The sequence below is a fragment of the Candoia aspera genome, chromosome 4 (assembly GCF_035149785.1).
Source record: "Candoia aspera isolate rCanAsp1 chromosome 4, rCanAsp1.hap2, whole genome shotgun sequence".
Classification (NCBI taxonomy): domain Eukaryota; kingdom Metazoa; phylum Chordata; class Lepidosauria; order Squamata; family Boidae; genus Candoia; species Candoia aspera.
Genome location: NC_086156.1, coordinates 74,890,199 through 74,909,218, shown reverse-complemented (window position 1 = coordinate 74,909,218; position 19,020 = coordinate 74,890,199). Strand labels below are relative to the sequence as shown.

The 19,020-nt window shown below is 39.0% G+C and overlaps 1 protein-coding gene across 1 annotated transcript; it reads left to right on the top strand.

Moving 5' to 3' along the window:
- The first annotated feature begins 2,332 nt into the window (after positions 1-2,332).
- On the top strand, positions 2,333-17,087 carry ODAD4 (outer dynein arm docking complex subunit 4). The gene is made up of 12 exons (XM_063300585.1): positions 2,333-2,446; positions 3,535-3,666; positions 4,073-4,226; positions 5,209-5,270; positions 6,394-6,547; positions 7,848-8,072; positions 9,251-9,458; positions 11,386-11,472; positions 12,295-12,491; positions 13,159-13,259; positions 14,169-14,247; positions 16,544-17,087. Exons 1-12 carry the CDS (start codon positions 2,333-2,335, stop codon positions 16,846-16,848), a joined length of 1,818 nt encoding a protein of 605 aa, XP_063156655.1. The 3' UTR covers positions 16,849-17,087.
- Positions 17,088-19,020: the final 1,933 nt, after the last annotated feature.

The following is a 19,020-nucleotide window of genomic DNA, read 5'->3' as shown; positions in this document are numbered from 1 at the left end:
TTTGGATTTCTTCCAGTTCAAACCAAGTCATTTTTTTTAGTAGACTATTTTATCTCCATGCATATGTGCATGTCCTAGATATATAGTTATTCTTAGATAAGTTTTAAAAATTGAGCATCACCATGGTACCTGTATTTATTAAGACACTTTTTAGTCATTGTGTATATAACTTATTAGATATTACATGAAAAATAGAAGCTGTGTTTACATTTTTAACAAAAGGGAACAGTGTGTTATTTATTCATTATGAATTGCCTTTGGGGAAAATATATTTAAATTTTCTGAATTTACTGGTGAAGGATGAACTAGTATATATTCTATATATAATCTCCATTATTTGCTTACAATGTTCGCTGGTGCTGTTAGATAAGGTTACTCTGGATTTACTAATGGACGGGGTCTATTTCTGTCTCTTTATGTCATGTACTCCTAAACAAAGATAGCCTGGCCTGGTGCTTTGGGAGCCTTTCTGCTCATTTTATTGAATGGGGGAGGGAGAGGGGTTTTATCCTGTCAGCACTACTGCCAATACTTCTCTGTCTTGTTTAAGGTGTGTGTGAGAACTACATCTATACTTGATAACTCGAAGGATGCTGTTATTGTTCCTGTATACAAAGAAAAAGATAGCAAGAGTAAATGCAAAAACTACAGGGGATTAGTGTGTTAAGTATGCTTGAAAAGGTGTTTGGCATAATTCTGATTGAATGAGTACAAGAGATGATGGTGAGCAAAGCTTGTTAAGTGCAGTGTGGCTTTCTATCAGGCAGGGAATGTGCAGGCAGGATTTTTGTTTTTCAGGAAGTAATTGAAATAGATATTGATGTGACAAAGTTTATTATAGGTTAGCTGTTTTAGATAAAGGTTATGATATGGTAAATCATATTGAATAGTGGAATGTTTTGTGTGAATATGAATGCTGGCTGCTGAATGCAGTAAGAGCAATATATGATGCCACAAAAGCATGTGTGAGAATAAATGGAAGGGTTACAGAATGGTCTAACACTGAACATGGAGTAAGACAAGGGTGTGTGACTTGACTGTTTAATACAATTATGGACAAAAGCATATGAAATGCTAGTGGTAAATTGCATTGGCTGAGGCTGTCAGTGTACACATACTTTTCTATGCAGGCAAAGCCTTGTTGGCTGAGAACCAAATGAATAGCAGCAAATGTTAGAAAGTTTGTATACAGAGAGTATGAATCTGAAATCTAAACTACCAAAGACCAAAACAAGTTGTGTTCGACATGGAAAATGGCTGCAGATTATACATATGTGATGAAAAAGTACAGCAAGAAGATGTATGTGTGTACTGTACTTGTGTAGAAGGTTTACTACAGGCAGAGAAAAATTAAGCTGTACAAATACTGGTAGAAAAGTAGTGGGTAGAATGTGGTCTGTTGCAAGGAATTAATGTTGAAAGAAGCAAAAATGGTTGTTTAAGGCTGCTTCTGCCCACTGAACACTCTAAAAGGATTATATAAGTACCAGTATTTATTAATCTGACAGTAAAATAGGGGTGTCTTCTGTTAAATTGCCTCATCAGGTGTCATCTACAGGGGTGGTCAGCATCAAAATGGGGGATGAGATTGGATGACCAAAGCCACCTTTTTAACATGTGTCACACTCATAGATGCATATTAAAAGGGGCAAGGCTTCAATCATCTGGCTGTGCCTGCCATTTTGATATTAACTAGCCCTGCAGATGCCCTGAGCGTTGGAGGCCCTTACCTGGGTTCAGAAATTAAGCAGGGTCATGCTTGGGTTAGTAGTTCTCGGATCAAAGACCTCTGAGGAGCACCCAGGATGTAGTCCAGACTAGAAAGTCAAGAAACCTCCCAGAAGATGGATATCCCCCCCAGAAAACTGCATGCATGTGTCCATGAAGTCCCTACCAGTTGAATTTGACTGGAAGGAGACTTTACTTTTTACCTTTGTTAAAATACAAAGAGATCCATAAATAAAGTCTCTGCTCAAAGACTTGATTTTTAATAGAGGGAAGGGAACAGTGACAGCCAAAACCCAAGCAAAACTGGGGTAAGGTTCAATTTATCTTAAATAAATAGTTGTGCAAAAGGAAAGTCACATAAAATAGGGTTACCATATCTGGAGTGGAAAAATCCACACTACAAGCTGTCTAGTGGTCGTCCGGATTTTTGTACGATAATCCTAATACTGTACAGCTCCCAAGCCACTGGAGTATCTTCTTCCAGGATTTTAAAACGTTTTGATCCCTTCGGCTTCCCGTCGGATTTCCGGAAGTACTGCGGTTGCTAGGCTGCAAGTTGCGAGGCAACTGTGTCGCGTTCTCCTCGGGTTTGCCTGCTTCCAAGATGGGGGACAGTGAGGGGGAGGTTTTGCGTGGGACTTTTCCCAGCCTCATGGCGGAAGGAACCATGCTTAGGCGGCGCGGGGAGCTCACGAAAGCTCTGTCCTACTACACTTACGTGAGAACTCACTATGTGAATATTCGGAGAAGTCGCTAGACGGGAGGGGAGAAACGAGTCTGCCTGCTAAGCAAGCAGGCAGGCAGGCAGGCAAATGACCGAGGACGGGGAAGGGGTAATACTTGGGCGGGAATCCCACGAAGGGGAATTGCATGAGCCTCGTTTGATCCCCTTCCCCCAGCAAGAGACCTGTCGGACAGCTGACGCTGAGAGAAGCCCAAAGTTACCCAGGAGCTGCATGGCAGGCTGGGGACTTGCGCCTGGGTCACCCGGGTAGCCAGATCAGGTCCCCAGACGCGATGGAAAAAGTAAAGTTCTGCCTTTGGAGAACTGGCTGGGGAAGACCTACAGCAATGGGACATGGTAGCTGGAAGGAGGTAGCGAATCGGGCTGTTGTATCTGAGCTCCAGATGACCATTGGAGGCAGCAAAAAAGTTAGAATGTTCTGCCTGTCTTTACTGCCCTCTAATGATTGTGCAGCTTTTTGCTGTCCAGATATGCTATCCAAGTAGAGAAGGCAGTGTGGAAGAGGCTATTCAGTCCATAGGGTACTGTGAGTTTCCAAAGGCTGTAACAACATAAAAACAGCAAACATTCCTGTTTATTTTCCAGCAAACGTTCCTGTTTATTTTCCAGCTAGCTTTCTGCTCACTCATATCTTTGAGACGGAGCTTCTCATCAGTTAGCTCGAGCTAGGAAAATCAAAACTCAAAAAGAAATGTGCATGTTGCAGCACTATCATGTTTCCTTTATTTTTATGTTAGGCTAGGTAGCAGTCGATCTTTCTGGAGGCACAAATGAGAGAAAAGGATGGAAGAAAAAGTGGGAGAGAAAGGATTTTTCATGGCATTCATATCAAGAGTATGGTACTTAAGACATATGAAAGAGTAGATACTGCAGAGAAAATTATCACAACATCCAGAATTTAGCAATATGTAAAAATAGAGTACAGTTTACAAATGATATCATAGAATATAGATTTAAGAAATATATCCCTGTTTTCACCAGAATAATGAAGGGTATGAGATGCTCAGTTTGCAACAGTGGTAATATGAAGGAGCTTGAAAACAATTGTTTTTATGTGTTAGGCCTTACAGCTTCAACCTGGTGACAGGAATTGCCTTGTTGCCCGTTCAAAATGCTACTTGAGACTTGGAGATACAGAAAATGCCCTGAAGGATGCAGAAGCCTCCCTGGCTACCGATAAAGAATTTACTAAGGTAAGCAGAGAACCTGTTCCAAGCCTAAGAGGTCTCAAAATTTATCACTGGGTATCTAGGTGGTGGTTGTTGTTGGAAGGAAGTTATGTTTTTTTCCCAGTTCAGAAAAAAACAATAAATTACCAGGTCAGAAAACCATATTGAAAGCAATGCAAATGCTTTGGGATAAATTGGAGGGTGATTTCTTAAAAAGAACTAATTGAATAAAACAGTATAAAGTTGGGAATGGAGGAGGGAAAAGATTCCTGGATCGTGCTCAAATTCTTCTTCCAATTGGTCACATCCAGCAAATTATCAGATGCTGGGACAGATATAGGTAAAGGTACATACTGTTCGCTTGCGTGTACAATATATAACTCTTACCATTGTTCTTTTTTCAGTCCAATAGTTTTCCTTTTTGTTACAGGGACTGTATCAAAAAGCAGAAGCCTTGTACACCATGGGCGATTTTGAATTTGCTTTGGTCTTTTATCATCGAGGGCACAAGCTCCGCCCTGAATTGCAGCAATTCAGGCTAGGCATTCAGAAGTCCAAGGAAGCAATTGAAAACTCAGTTGGAAGTAAGCATATGGTTTTCTTTGGATATAAGGTTATTTTATTGTATCTGTCAGGCATTTTCTGAACTTGATAGGAAACATATGAAGACAAAGTACCCAGAACAGTCAAGCATTGTGCTAGGTGAGGATGTAGTTTTCATTTCTACAAAAAGGAAACAAACCAAAAAATCCTTTTTGTTCTTTTTTATTTTTATTTGGATTGAGTATTACCAACCCAAATAAACCATTAATTAAATTTAAAAGCCTTCCAGAAGAACCTCATTTGCAATTGAAAGTTTTTTATGACCTATCTCATTATTATTTCCCATATTTCTAAAGGAAAGAAACAGGATATTTTCAAAATACTTTCTGAAAAAAGATTCAGGATCTATCCTCAATTTATTTGTTAGATTGCCATTCTTCCAGGAGCTCAAGTACACAGTATTCCCTCCTCCTGTTTTACCCTAAAGCAGTGTTTCTCAACCTTGGCAACTTTCAGATGGGTGGACTTCAACTCCCAGAATTCCCCACCCATCTGAAATTTGCCAAGGTTGAGAAACACTGCCCTAAAGTAACAATCTTTTGAATAAATTGGACTGAGAAACAGTGATTGGCCCCAAGTCATCCACTGAGTTTCCATGGTGGAGAGTGGAGTTCAAGCAGGGTCTCTCTGGTCCTAGTTCAACATCACATTGCACCACACTGGCTCTCTATTCCAATAAGGTAACAATGATACCTTGGGGAAAATATGTTGGGGAAATAAAATATAATATGCCATTATACAAAACTGTGGTTCATTCATGGTTGAAATATTTTGTGATATTCTAAACCATGTTGTTTCAAGAAAAATAAAAACATTGAAAAAGGGGAAATAAAATTATCAGAGGGTTGAAGTGTTTTTCTTTATGAGGTTGGTATGCTTTCTTCCTCACGCACTTCCTGCTGCTATGTGCAGTAGGTGCTTTGTAGGGCCTTCCTGACCTCTTGGTTGGTACCTTCTCTGTAGGCCCATCTTCCGTGAAACTGGAGAATAGAGCGGACCTCTGCTTCCTGAGTCGCCAGGCAGAGGTATGGTCTCTTCAGCTTTTTCCAAGGTGGTTATCTGGTGCCTATTTTAGGAGCGAATAGAAACAATGGAATGGGTTTCAAGGTATTGGGGCAGGTTAGATAGTGAGGATGGTGAGGTTTGCAGTTCATTGACCTTTTTCTGGCACCAAAATATGTGAGACCAGTAGTGAAAATGAATTCCATAGGTAATATCTCCATTCCCCTGAACATTGCTTCCAGCCTATCCATTTGTAGATAGTTTATACCATGAATATTGTAGCAGGGAGGGTGCAAAATAAAAAAAAAACATAATTAAAATAACTAGTTGTTTCTGACAATAATATTTCAAGACAATATTTGATCAGTTATTCTTCCTGAGCCACTTGATCTCTCCTGAAGTTTCCTAAGTGTTGGGCACGAATGATGATGCTGGGGGTCCACTAGTGCCCATGATACTGTATTGCCTATGCCTGATCTGAAATATATAATATTCCATTATTCATACAATATTTTGATGGGGGAAAAAACAGAGAAGGCACTATGGAGAACAGAAGGCCATGAGAATAATAATCACACTTTAAAAGCCCTTCACTTTACCTAGGTTGTGAACTAAGTCCCAACCACATTCTTAAACTCCCTTCATTTAAATAGGATTTTTAAAGTGGCAAATATTTATCTGTTTCCTTTTATACTTGTCAACTGTTTCTCCAAACTATTTAAATTGCTTCATGTACATTAGCAAAGCATCCAGAGAAAACCTTCTAAGATAGGGGAGTACTGTTATCTCCTTAAAATGGGTGTTTTGGAGCAAGTTGCAAAGTGAAGTAATGGATGTATAAGATAAGGACTTCCCTGCTCACAATTCATACCCTGAATCACCATGCTGCGTGACAACATGGATTGGTACAGTTTTTGATTTTTTAATCCTATTATACCAAACCTCTCAAATTCTGGAAACCCTCGTTCCATCTCAATCTGAAATTTTCAGTTTGCTTTAATTTATGCTGCTAGATCTATTCAATTTGAGAGACAGCCCTTTTTCCTGGGTTCCTTGTTCTTCCTTTCTCAAGAAATAATGCTGCAGAGAAAGGAGAAATATATATTTTTTTAACCTTGCAAAGTTGATTTTTCTTTTTTATGACAGAGTAAAAGAGCAAAGCAGAAGCTCCACATCAAAAAGGATGCAAAGTACCTAAGTAAACAACAGGCACCCGTGAGGAATGAGAAGATGGAACGGCAGCTCCTGGGAGAGCTCTATGTTGACAAGGCTTTTCTGGAAAAACTGCTCAAGGATGAAGGTTTCAACTTAATGCATTTGGGTGGTGCTGGGCCTGGGAACCTCAGAACCAGATACCTCATTAGGTTGTCTGTCTCTTACAGGCCCCTGCGAAGCTGATTGGGGTTTTCCGGAAAGCAGTTTCTTGTCCGGTTTATTAATCTTCTTCTGCAATGTGCAGTGATAAAACTGTTTCATAGCTAGGGGACATAAAATTTGTGAGGGCATGATAGCAAAATGCAAAAGCTTGCTAGTGCCCATGTGAAGTACATGCATAGCATGTTTCAGAATCCTCTGCAATATGCAGTTTCCTTAGTTGACAAGTTACCATGGAAAGGGTTCTTGAAGGGAAAGAGGTTGACTGTCATGTGGCTCTGCGAGGTTACCTTCAGACAGCATTCTGGTGCTGGTAGGCTCAAGTGAAGCCCAGCATTATGGCTTTCAGACTCTAGCATTATTTGTGAACATTATTTATTCTGCTCCATCCCTAACATCTCCAATGGAAAACATATGATATTGGTAGCAGACCTAGCAAAGGTCATTGTGAACTAGTGCTAGATGAACTGGGTAAGCAGTACTTGATTCATCATCTTTGCCTGATGAAGTACTCTGGAGAATTTGAAAACTTGCAGATTTTTATAGATTCTGAGACAGCCTTCACCCAGTCTGGTACCGCTAGATATGCTGGACTTTTGTTCCCATGATCCCTGGCTAGTGTGACCACTGGCTGACTAGCTGCCTCTGCTCAGGAAGAGTTCCAGGCAGCATACCAGCCTTACCCATATGAGCCCTGCATATCACAGAGGCCAGTTTTGTTTCCAGAGAGATCAGCCCCGTCTTGCAAGCCCGTAAGATTTATTTATCTCAGCAGTCACTTTACTCCAAACATTTTGCATTGGTATCTGCATGGATTTTGGCTTTGGTTATTTGTATTTCAATGGCATTTGCTTTAATAATAATTTAAAAAGTGACTGAAATGTTTTTCTAAGGAAATCAGACTTTTTTTTCCTCTGAAGGGCTTCTTTCATAAGTATATTCTGGTTTATCATCATGCTTGCTAGTTGTGGAGAAAAACTGCATTTTTTTCCCACAGATCACTGACCGTTATATCACTTTGGAAGTTTTTCTTCAAGTAACCTCTCCTTCAGAGGTGTCTGAAATTGGAATATATTTATAGAGGAAACCACATGTGAGAGGAGTACCCTGAATCAACTAAATACAGTATTTTAACATCAACAGGACTGATAATATACCTATTATTTATCTACTCATCTATTAATAATAACTCACACTATCTATTTTTGCCTCTGGCTTTCTTGCAGAGTTGATCAAAAGTGTTACCAAGCAGGGAGTAACTGTTGGAGACCTACTCCAGGAAGGTCTTTCCTACCTGGATACTCGCACAGATTTCTGGCAGCAGCAAAAACCTATTTATGCCCGAATCAGGGATCGTAAGCTTTTGTTAAAAAGGTGGACCCGAGATCAAAAGCGGAAGCCCTCTGAGGTGGCAAGATACATACTAAAGAGCATGGAGGACATTGATATGCGTAGGTGGCTCAGGTGAAAATGGGGACCAGTTAGAGTATATTAATGGGATTGTTTATGTGCTGCCTCAAATAAGATAGAGCTGCAATATTTACAGAGCAGGGGTTGTCCTATGTGAGAAAATGTGCTTCCAGAACCCTCCAATTTGTTCTTTATTTTGTCAATTCTTTGAAGTAATATACTGTATAATTTATACTGTATAAAATATATTGTATAATTTATACATATAAATTATGTAACCTCTTAACATACAGAATGGAATATTTTGGTATGTAGAGTCATATTTCTTACTAAAAAAGTCGAAGTCTTCAGCACCTATTAGTTGGTTCTTTCAGTGGTACCTCTTGTTCTTCTGAGAACTATTAAAATATTAACTCCCATAGCCTCAGATTGATCTCCACCTAGTGGTAGCATATCATATTTTTCTCTTAGATTTATGTAGTCAAATCATTTTTGTTGTTTGAAAGGAATGCTCTGATAATTAACTTTAGCCAAAAAATAGTATTTCTGCTAATAGTAGCAGACTCCAAAATCCAGTTTAGATATTACCTGAATTTCTGTTGATATTTTCTGGCATTGTTTTGTGACAGAATTCTTTCAGACATATGTGAAATGTATCAAAAAAATTGACTTCCAGGCAGATTTAAGAATATAAGAGAAACGCTGCTGGCTCATCTAGTCTAGCATTTTGTATTACTCATTACCCAACCAGGTTTGTTCATGAAGTTTTTATGCATGGAGGGCTTTTATTTATTAATTAAACAGAGAAAGAACATAGGAAAAAAAGAGAGTAAAACAATTTTACACACAGGTGCAATAAAGGATTACCATATTTCATTATAGTTGTCCATATATAATCTACAACTATAAGCAATTGATGGAGGTATCTTAAGATTTTTCTTGCTGGTATTTGAGCTACATTGCCTGTGATTCAGGAGTTATATAGCCATCAACTCTAACGGCTATTAATTGTCCTATCTTTCATGAATGTATTCAGTTTCTTTTTAACATCACCGAAATTAGCTATTATCCCCAAATCTACTGAGAATAAATTTGATAGTTCATGTTAAATCAGTATTTCATATGATCAGTCCTGAATTACTGTGCATTGTTTCAGTGCACGCATGCTTGTTAGCATATCTCATTTGCTCATGCAGAGTTTTTTTCTTTTCCTCCTAAGTGCTGACCAGTGGCTGCCCTGAAAGAAGTTGCCAGAAAGCTGAGCAAGTACTGAAAAAAATCCAGAGCTGGTCTGATGATGAGATCCCCAACAGGAGTGAGCTGGTTGGAAATCTTTACAGCTGCATTGGAAATGCTCATATTGAGATGGGGAACATGATGGCAGCTTTGCAGAGCCACCGGCTGGATCTGGATATTGCCAAAGAAAAGTAGGAAAGAAGCAATCGCCATGTTTTTGTCTTCTCTGAGAAAAACAAAATGACCCAAGGGATTTAGATGTTTTAGTTTGTTAATGGTCAGAAGACTGTGCGATCAGCACATCAGTGTATGCACCTCTCCTGAGCTCCTTGGAGGAAAGTCTCCATTGCTAGACAAATCTGCCCTGTCTAATTTCCCTGCAGTATCTCTGTTATCTTGAGTTCAGAGTAATTTACAGTGGGTGGTGGTGATGGTAAAAAAGATGGTGATGGTAAAAAAAGATAAAAGTAACTGGAGTTTTCCACTGTACTACTCTCTCCCAATTGCTGAGACCATTTAATTAGATTTTCTGATTCAGAGACACTAATTCCAAAATTTATCATAAAACTGTAGTTTTAGGATACTCATATTACTGAGTCAAATTATTTCTACTGTGATTTCATTCTCCAGCGATTAAAAGATTCAGCATTAACCATTAAAAAAAGTTTGAATTGTTATGCTTACCATACTGCTCTCCTTAAATATATGAGAGAAAGGAAGATTAAGTTTTTATAAATAAGTTCTTCACAAGTTTTCATCAGTTATTGATATAACTGATTTGTTCTTGTAACATCTTAAAAAGCAGCGTGATATTCCAGGTTTGCCCTGCTACTTGAAACTGGGGCCCCTTGTCTGTACTGTTTAAAGCAAAGATAAGCAACTTTGGCGGAAGCAGAAGAGATGCCCTCCTTTGAGAGACAGACTTTATTTTGGTCAGTGACCAGCATAGAACAAGATAAAGTATAGTAAAATACAATAAAGTCTCCATATAAAATGTATTAGGTGAACAAAATATAATATAAAAATATGAATATTAAATCTATAAAAAATAATCCAACTAAACCTATAAATCCTATCAATCTATAAACAACAACAACAAAATCTATCTGTTATCCTGGTGTATTAAATAAGGTGCAACAAAGTATAGTATGTAATTTTTAATACATAATAATGCAACATCTGGTAAGTACAAAACACTGAGACAAAGATTCTATACTCTTGTGGACAATTAAGCAATTTTCCCCTTTTGGTATCTGCAGGCAATATAGCAGTAATTAGAGACACTCAGGGAGGCACTACAGAAGTGTCTCTCAACCTTTCTCAATTCCCCAGCCAGCCTATTTGAAAAAAGATTGAAAAATACTGGTCTTTTTTTTAAAAAAAAATTAGAACCTGTTGAATTTGAGCACTTACTATCTCCCCAACACCTGTGGCCTTTTTAATTAAAATCGTAGAAAGAGATTTTCATTGAACAAAATGGGAAGACACATAACTGACGTTAGCCACACAGGAGGCATTTAGAAGTGACTTTTGAAATTACTTAGCCAAGACACTGATACAAACTTTTGTGCTGGCTGGGGAATTCTGGGAGTTGAAGTCCACATGTCTTAAAGTTGCCAAGGTTGAGAAACCACTGCTCTACAGTATCATTCACTTCCCTTAGACAATAGATACCAAAGATAAAATAAGTCAGGGTGCCCTAAACAATTTACTAATAGCAGTGTTACTCTCATTTTTTTTAATCTACGAGAGCAAAGTTACCAGAGCAAAACTTTGTGTATCTTTTTTCAGGGTTTTTGGGGTGATAAGGGGTATTAAGTCTCACAGACACATAACACATCTATCCTGCCCTTCATTCATTTCATTAAAAACAGAGGCAACATTGAGAAGTTTTCCCTGCTAAATTTTGAGATGTCAACTGGGGGCTGCAAAATGGAAGCAGGGGGCACAAGCAGACTACAGGGCATAGTTTGCCACCCATGTTCTAAAGTACTGTACACATTCATAGTGCACTATAAATTAATGCATAGAGATAACATCCAGGGTTGGAGATGGCAGATTGGGTGTTTTGAAGTAGCATCCCATAGTTCAGATCTTTTGCTTTTGCCTTTCTTGCAGCAACCTGACTGATGCCATCTCCAGAGCCCTTGACAACATTGGTCGGGTGTATGCCCGTATGGGCAGCTTTCAGGAAGCCATTGACACGTATGTGGAAGTCAAACACTGATAAGGCCTTTTCCCTTCTGCAGTAATAGTCTTAACCTGACCACTTTGTCCTCCTTTAACTTTACCTGATTATAAACTGAAATCGTTTTATAGCTACAACTTTTCTTAACAGCATGCCCACAGATCAAGAAAAGCAATGTCAGCAAAGAAAAGTAATGATACCTTAACAGCTGTTAGAACTTATTTCTGCCAGGGGTAAAGGATGGGGACCCAGGGTAGTGGGAACCTGTAGCCTCCAAATGCCAAGTCCCATCAGCCCTAGTCAGCACACAGTTATATCATTGGAGGAACACAGACCTCTTGCTCCTAATCTAGTGAATGTCCCAAAGAGTGAGGGGATGCAGAAAGTTTAATGTTATAGGCTGAGACTACTAAATAAAGAGAATGTTGTTATTATGGAAACTTGAAACTACTTTTTTCTGAAAAGTGGCTCACCATACATGGATGATAGTAATTAGCAATAGTCTGAGGATAAGGATTCTTGTATGATCCCCTTCACTGATGAAAGCTAAGGATTGCCTCCTGGACTCTTAGCTGCCAACTCCCAACTGTGACAGATATCAGTCATCTCTCCCTCAGACCTGTGAGGCCCCACCACTTTAATCATAATCTCTGGATCTACCCTTAGGAGACCTGTAATCATCAGTAACAACTATATGAAAATGGAAATCAGGAGTTGATCCTAGGAGTGCTAAATATACTGTCACTGTGGTGCTGGGCTTGGCGGAAGGTCTAATACTTTTAGAGGCTAAATTTATTTTCTGTGAACAAATCTGTACATTTCTGTTTTATTTTGCAAAGCTGGGAGGAGAAGATTCCTCTTGTGAAGAGTAACTTGGAGAAAACTTGGTTATTCCACGAAATTGGCAGATGCTACCTAGAACTCAACAAAGCAGCTGAGGCTCGAGACTATGGTGAAAAATCCTTGCAGTGTGCAGAGGAAGAGGGAGACATTGAGTGGCAGCTCAATGGTGGTGTGTTGGTGGCACAAGCACAAGGTAACTTGCTTTGCAAATGCTTTGCACCCAAATGTTTATCTTTACTGGCTGGACTGGGTCTCTTTTACACAGCAGAGTTCTGTACAAAGAAGTACTGCTTCTTTCCTGATGGAAACTCATTTATCATTATTTGCTGTATAACAGAATCTCTCTACAGATGTTTTTAGTTTCTTGTGACAGAGAAAATTGCCTGTCCTGAGTTGCCACCTATTAGTCAACTCAGCAACTTCTGTTAGCCAAGAAATTGGCAATCTTGTGCATGTTCACTGTTAAGATACAAATGAGCAACTGAATAAAGGCAAACTAGATTGCTATCCGATTTCCAAAATTAAAGGTTTGCTTCTATGCCTTGAAAACATAGTGATCACTCAGACTTTAAAAGGATGCAGGGAGACAGCTAAACAGTTAGTCAACTGCTTTTAATCCCTGCATTTAAAAAGTTATAATCTCCTATTGAACTCTATTGTTATAGGAAAAGAAATGTTAAAGGAAATGTTAAAAAAAATAATTGATATTAAAAATTAAAACAAATAAATACTATTCTACTCAAGTCCTGGGTAGTTTTTATACTAGATGGTATCCTGTTTCCTATACAGTATTCCGTAATAGTTTGGAAATGCATCTCATATACAGTGTTTCGTGTAAGTTTCTCTTTATCAATTCACAGTGAAACTGGAGGATTTTCAGTCTGCAGTGACATACTTTGAAAAGGCTCTAGAGAAGGCAAAACGTGTCCATAATGATGCAGCTCAGCAGGCAATCATTATTGTAAGTAACACAGAAATGGAGGGTGACGTAGCAAATGCAATGTAAGAATTGCAGGAAGGGTTAGGACCAATAATTGTTTTTTTTCTTTTCACGGTAAGCTAAGGCTTGGGCTTCCCGAAGTGCAGTTTATGACTACACTGACCTTGAGAAAGTAAAATGGCACATGACACGTGATGCCCCTGTTCAAGGAGATAAGAAGACCACAAGAGGCACAATTTCTTAAAGTTTGAGGAAAAGCTATTATGACAGCAAAAATATCCTTGCATTGTGCCACAACACCTTTGATTCTAAAATGCATTTCTAAAACAAAATGCAGTACTAACTTTAATAGAGAATTAGTTATATTCAGGGAATATTTTATACACAAAGCTAAACAAAATGTTAGGATATACAGATAGATAAGAAGTGCTTTCATGGGTTGCTTGTGGCTTTCCAGAAATTGTTGGCTGGCCGCTGTTGGAGAACTCAGCAGAACTCTTCTTCTGTTCTAAAAACTTAGTATGGCTGGGGCCTGTGTTTATTCAAGAGCCCCTACATTTTCCTTCAGTCTCTCATCACATGCTGCACAACTTACCCGATCCAACAACTTAATTGTTTCCCTAGTTTGCCAATCATAGGACCACCACAATCTTGTGACACCTTTCTGATGCCTGGAAGATGTCAGATAACTGGGTTCGATTTACAGGTGTGAGTTACCTTGTGCCACTCTCTTTAAAGAAACAAAACAGGGTTCCAACTCCAATTCCTCTGCTTCTATCTGCTTAATCATATCTTACAAGTATGCATATTCATGGCAATGTTACTATGTGTAGATTGCACAATAAAGAAGCAAATGAAAGAGTGGGAGGAGATTATCTCCTAAAACCTTCTTAAAGCTTCTCTTGGACATTTAGACTATATTTTTTCCAGGCTCTGGATGAAGCCAACAAAGGGTTCATCAAAGAGTTGAAAGGAGAGCAGAGACTTGAGAGGATGCATGAATTGAAAGGTTGGTATATGTACCAAGTTGATTACAGAATGTTCCAGGCATACGTATTTTGCCAGGGTTCCATTCGTTCCTCTATAGATGGTTTCAGTCGGTAGTAGTGGGGGAACAGAGGTCAGCTTGATGGCCCTTCAGTTATGGGGTACCACAGGGGTTAATACTCCCTTCCCCCCCGCTTAATATCTATATGAAGTCATTGCAAAGGGTCATCCAACAGTTTGAGATGTGGTATCATTAGTATGCTAATGATACCAAATATATATTGCTACCCTGGGTTGTGGGGAAATTGCTGTGGATGATTTGATCTGGTGCCTGAAGACTGTGACAGTCTGGATGGGAGAGAATAGCTCAAACTTAACTCAAGCAAGATGGAGTTGCTGTTTGTACAATGGAGTTCTCCTTTGGTACCCAGTGTTATCCCTGTTGGACACTACCTGTCCAACAGCAGGTTTGTGATTTGGGGGTTCTTCTGGAGTGGTGGCTTCTGCTTGAACAGCAGGTAGAGGCCGTAGCTGTGGAAGCTTTTGGTCAGCTTTGGCTGGTATACTAATTGCACTTTTACCAGGTGCAGGCAGAGCTAGTAACAGTAACTAATGTTCTCACAGACTACTGCAATGTGCTTTACATGGGGCTGCCTTTAAATACTATCCAGAAACTACAATTAGTCCAGTGTGAGGCATCCTGTGCCTTGATTGGCTCCCAATTTGGGAGCATAATGCACCTATATTGTGGGCGCTGAGCTGGTTAAAGTACAATTGAAAGTGTTTGTGTTAAGCTATAAAGCCATTTATGACTTGACAATTGATGCTATGAGACTGTCTCCCTGACTGGATTTGGTCCAGCCCATTAGATCATGTAGGAAGGGGCTATTATTGACCCATATTTTTGGAATTTGGGGGGAACCAAAGCTAGAAGGCACTGCTTCTCCGTAGCAACTATGGAATGGGTTTCTCCCTGAGATCAGACCCCCTCTGTAGTAATTTTTAGGAAGTTACTAAAAATTGAGCTTTTTTTAAAAGCTTTTCAGTAATATCACCTGCATCTCCTATGCTTATTATTTTCTCTCCTACTTTGCTTTTGTTTTTGTTTGGGTCATGAGATTATGGTGGGGGAATGAATGAATGAATGAATGAATGAATGAATGAATGAATTCCTTGGCCCATCTACATTTCCATAGTGTAGCCTTTCTGAAATGGCTAAGAGTCAGCCCAGAATGATAGAATAGGATCACCCACAATGTTGTCTGTAACATATGAAATATGCTTTCAAAACTGAAAAGGTGCTGTGTTTCCAATTTTAAATCTACAAACTATTAAAACAAGATTGCATCAAGACTGTCTCTAGCACACTATGCTTGTGGTCTTCTAAACAGCAATAAGAATGTGATAGCCATCAACTTAGTTTGCACCTGAATGCTATTTTCCCAGCTGTATTTTGTAACAATTATAGAAAAAAGAGGAAACAGTCAAAAGTATTTCAGAATGTTCAGGGATTAGAAGCAGATTAATTAAAAGAGGAAGCGCACTATTAATCCTACCCTGCTGAACTGGAAGCAAAAAAAGATAAAATGTGCAAGGACACAATTTTTAATTAAAAGTGCAAAATTTCTGATAAGTCTCTATTTACTTTTGTAAATAAACAGTACAATTGTATTTAAAACATAATAATCAGATCTCAAAAAACTATGAAGGGATATTAAATGTTGGAATGCAGTGATTTTAGATTTTATATTAAAAGTGAATGAATAAGCATTGTAGTTGCTAGAAAAGCTTGACCTGTAGATGGTAGTATTTCTCCAGTTCTCTTATTCTTGGTTGTTAGGTAGCACTACATTTTTCTACTTTTGATTGACCACATATTTTATATTTGATCTTAAGTTTACATTTTAGTGTTGGAGTACATTAATTCAGTACAGAACTCTTCATTTCTTTCGTAGAATGAAGATCTGAGAATTGTTGAGTGTGCCTCCTGTCCTTTGTATTCCTGATAAGTCAGGAGTCCCCATATCCCCATGTCCACTGTCAAAAAGCAGTTGCATTACAGCAAGACATTGCAAGGGAAGGCCCAAAAGAATAACATAGCAGCCCTCAGAGTTCTGAAAAGGAAATCAAAAGCCATCCGTTTAGCCGCCCTTTGCAATTGGCCTCAGGTTTTTTTGTGGTTTTGCCTTAGTAATCCTGCCTTCCCCATAGCATCATCATCACAATCTGTAAAATGGAAACAAGGCTGAGAAGTCATAAACTTGAGAGTAGAGATAGATATAAACATGGAGATTCTATTTATTTCCCAGAGTTAGAAGATGAAGAGGAGGAAGAGGAAGAGGAGGAAGAAGAGTTGGAGGAAGAAGAGCCCCAAGGAGATGCAGATGATACACAAAAAAAGAAGGAAGCTGAGAAAACTGGATTTGAAGGAATTAAAGAGGTATTACCCCAAGAGGGAGAAGAAGTGCCTGCATCTGAGAATGGGGAGATACAACAGGTGGAGGGAGGACAAGACCAAGAAGAATCTGAGAAGGAAGGAGAGGCACAGGAAGAATCTGGGGAAGAATCTCAGAACAAAGAAGAATCTGACCCAGAAAAACGGAGTGAGGAAACTGAAGGATAAGACTGGTGAAAGTTGCTCTCAGGGGCCCTTGGTTTGTAATCCAGGAACTGTCTTTTTGTGGTAATCCATTCTGCCTCACAACATTTTCTCCCCAGGTTACTGCTTGTGCTGTTCAGGCTACTAAATAAAACAAAAATAAAATAAATATTAAATATTTTTATAAAGAGGTTCCAAGAATATAGGAAATATACTTCCATGTAAGGCTCTATAAAAAGTCTAGTTAATTCAAATAAAAAATAATTCTCAGCATGTTGTTTATTCGTTCAGTCACTTCCAACTTTTCGTGACTTCATGAATTCTCAGCATATTTCATTATATATTTTCTTTTTGCTTTTCACTGAATAGCTTGACCAATTAAAATTAGTCTTAACTGAAGATAGCTAACTGATTGAAGGATTTCTCAAATCAGATTACACTGTAATATGAATTTAGGCAAAAGACAGCAAGCATCTGCAGAATCAAATCTTCAATAATAATAGGGGGATATTAGTAATTTTGAATATTAAGTTGCACAAGAGGGTCATGTTGTACAAGCAAGTTAGATGCAGATTCTACACAGATTTTGGAAACTTTTCCTTTTGCAAAATTTGAACCATATATTCAGTACTTGTCCATATGGAAATTACTAAGAAATACATACATTTGTGAACGCATGCATGCATGCAATTAAAAAAACGCTATTCAGAACCTAACAATAATAGACATCTGGATATGAAAATGCTGCTTCTCAGTAACATAATTCTTTGGCATGAATGGGACAACTGTATTTTTCTGGGCATTCATACATAAGAAATTCAGGAAAGGGGTGAGTTGTTCTAATCAAACTACTCTATTGTTGGGAATCAGTATCCTAGAAGTAGAGCCTTTTTCCAGTTAAGATAACCTAGAACGTGTCATTTAAACATATCGCACCTGCAGACTTTCAAAACTCCTGCCTCACCAGCAACCTCCCTAAATAAGATGGTTTAGGCTTTGAGAGTTGGTTTAAGTCCACTGGAGAGATAAGTTCCAGAATATGGCATTGGCCTATATTAGGTCTGTGCAACATATGGTGTGCAGGCTGTATGTGACCTACCAAGCAGCCTTGTGCAGTCTGCAGCATGTTTTAAAAAGTCAATAAATTCACTACCACTGCCCTGAAAGACATGCTGCTGAGCACCTCAGGTCTCACTGATACCGCTAGCTCCATCATTTGTACTGCTCCACTAGCCGCCGAACAGCTGATAATCATCCTTTGCAACCTGCAATTATTTTTAATTTATAATTTCAATATAGCCTTTCCCCTCTACGAGCTGTGCAGGCTTGGTTTGAACACTAGGTATCCCTTCCTTGAGTGCTCTTCAGAGGTGTACACTGTAGTTTTCAATTTTCAGGATTTCAGCAACAGCCATGCTGGCAAGCCAATTCTGGGAGCTGCAAGCCACACATCGGGGGAGCATTCAAGCCCAGAAGGCTGGGCTACATAGAAAATAGGCATTCCATTTAATTTGATTGCTCCAGTAACAGTCTAACATTCTCAGAAGTCCCTCATTGAACTTAAAGGGATTTCCATGTGAGCAGGTACAGGGCTGAAGGTTTAGAAAAGCACAGGGCCTTCTAGTTATTGCTAAACTGTAATTCCCAGCACCTCTCATTACCATCTTTGGCTGAGGATTTTGGGACTTGTCTTTCAGGAAAATTTGAAGAGCCACAGGTTCCACATGTGTGATACACAGAACTGGGAAAGAACACAGGACCAGTTAGCTACTAGATACTTGCATCATCATTTTCCCAAATATGAAGTATTGATCTGCTTTCCATCCTTGCAAATCAAGTCATGCAAGTGAGATTTTGTATTTAGCTGGCAAAAACCAAGGCAGAGATGAGCTTTCTTAAAATGGTGATAGAGCCATGGGGCCAGGGATTATGAGCAATGTAGTTCAAAACCTCTGAAGGAAGTCTTATGGGGGATACTGTATAGTGTTAAGATTCCAAAAACTGTGGTGTTTCGCTTCCAAACATTACTTCATCTCACAACACAGCTTCCTCCTGACAAGAAGCGTGCTTACCCCTTTGCGCTGTCTGAATTTATACCCCGTTGGGTGTGTATTCTTACATTTTCTTTTTTCACTTCCTTTTGCAAAGTTTCGAAGTTCCCCGCACGTTGCTTCCTTGTTCCTTAATGCCGCCCCC

Bases quoted from the DNA above. Each gene is read 5' to 3' on its own strand.
- ODAD4 (XM_063300585.1), top strand. From the start codon at position 2,333: ATGGGGGACAGTGAGGGGGAGGTTTTGCGTGGGACTTTTCCCAGCCTC. The intron at 8,073-9,250 runs GTAGGTGGCTCA...TTTCCTCCTAAG, and splicing joins CATGGAGGACATTGATATGC to TGCTGACCAGTGGCTGCCCT. The intron at 11,473-12,294 runs GTATGTGGAAGT...TATTTTGCAAAG, and splicing joins TTTCAGGAAGCCATTGACAC to CTGGGAGGAGAAGATTCCTC.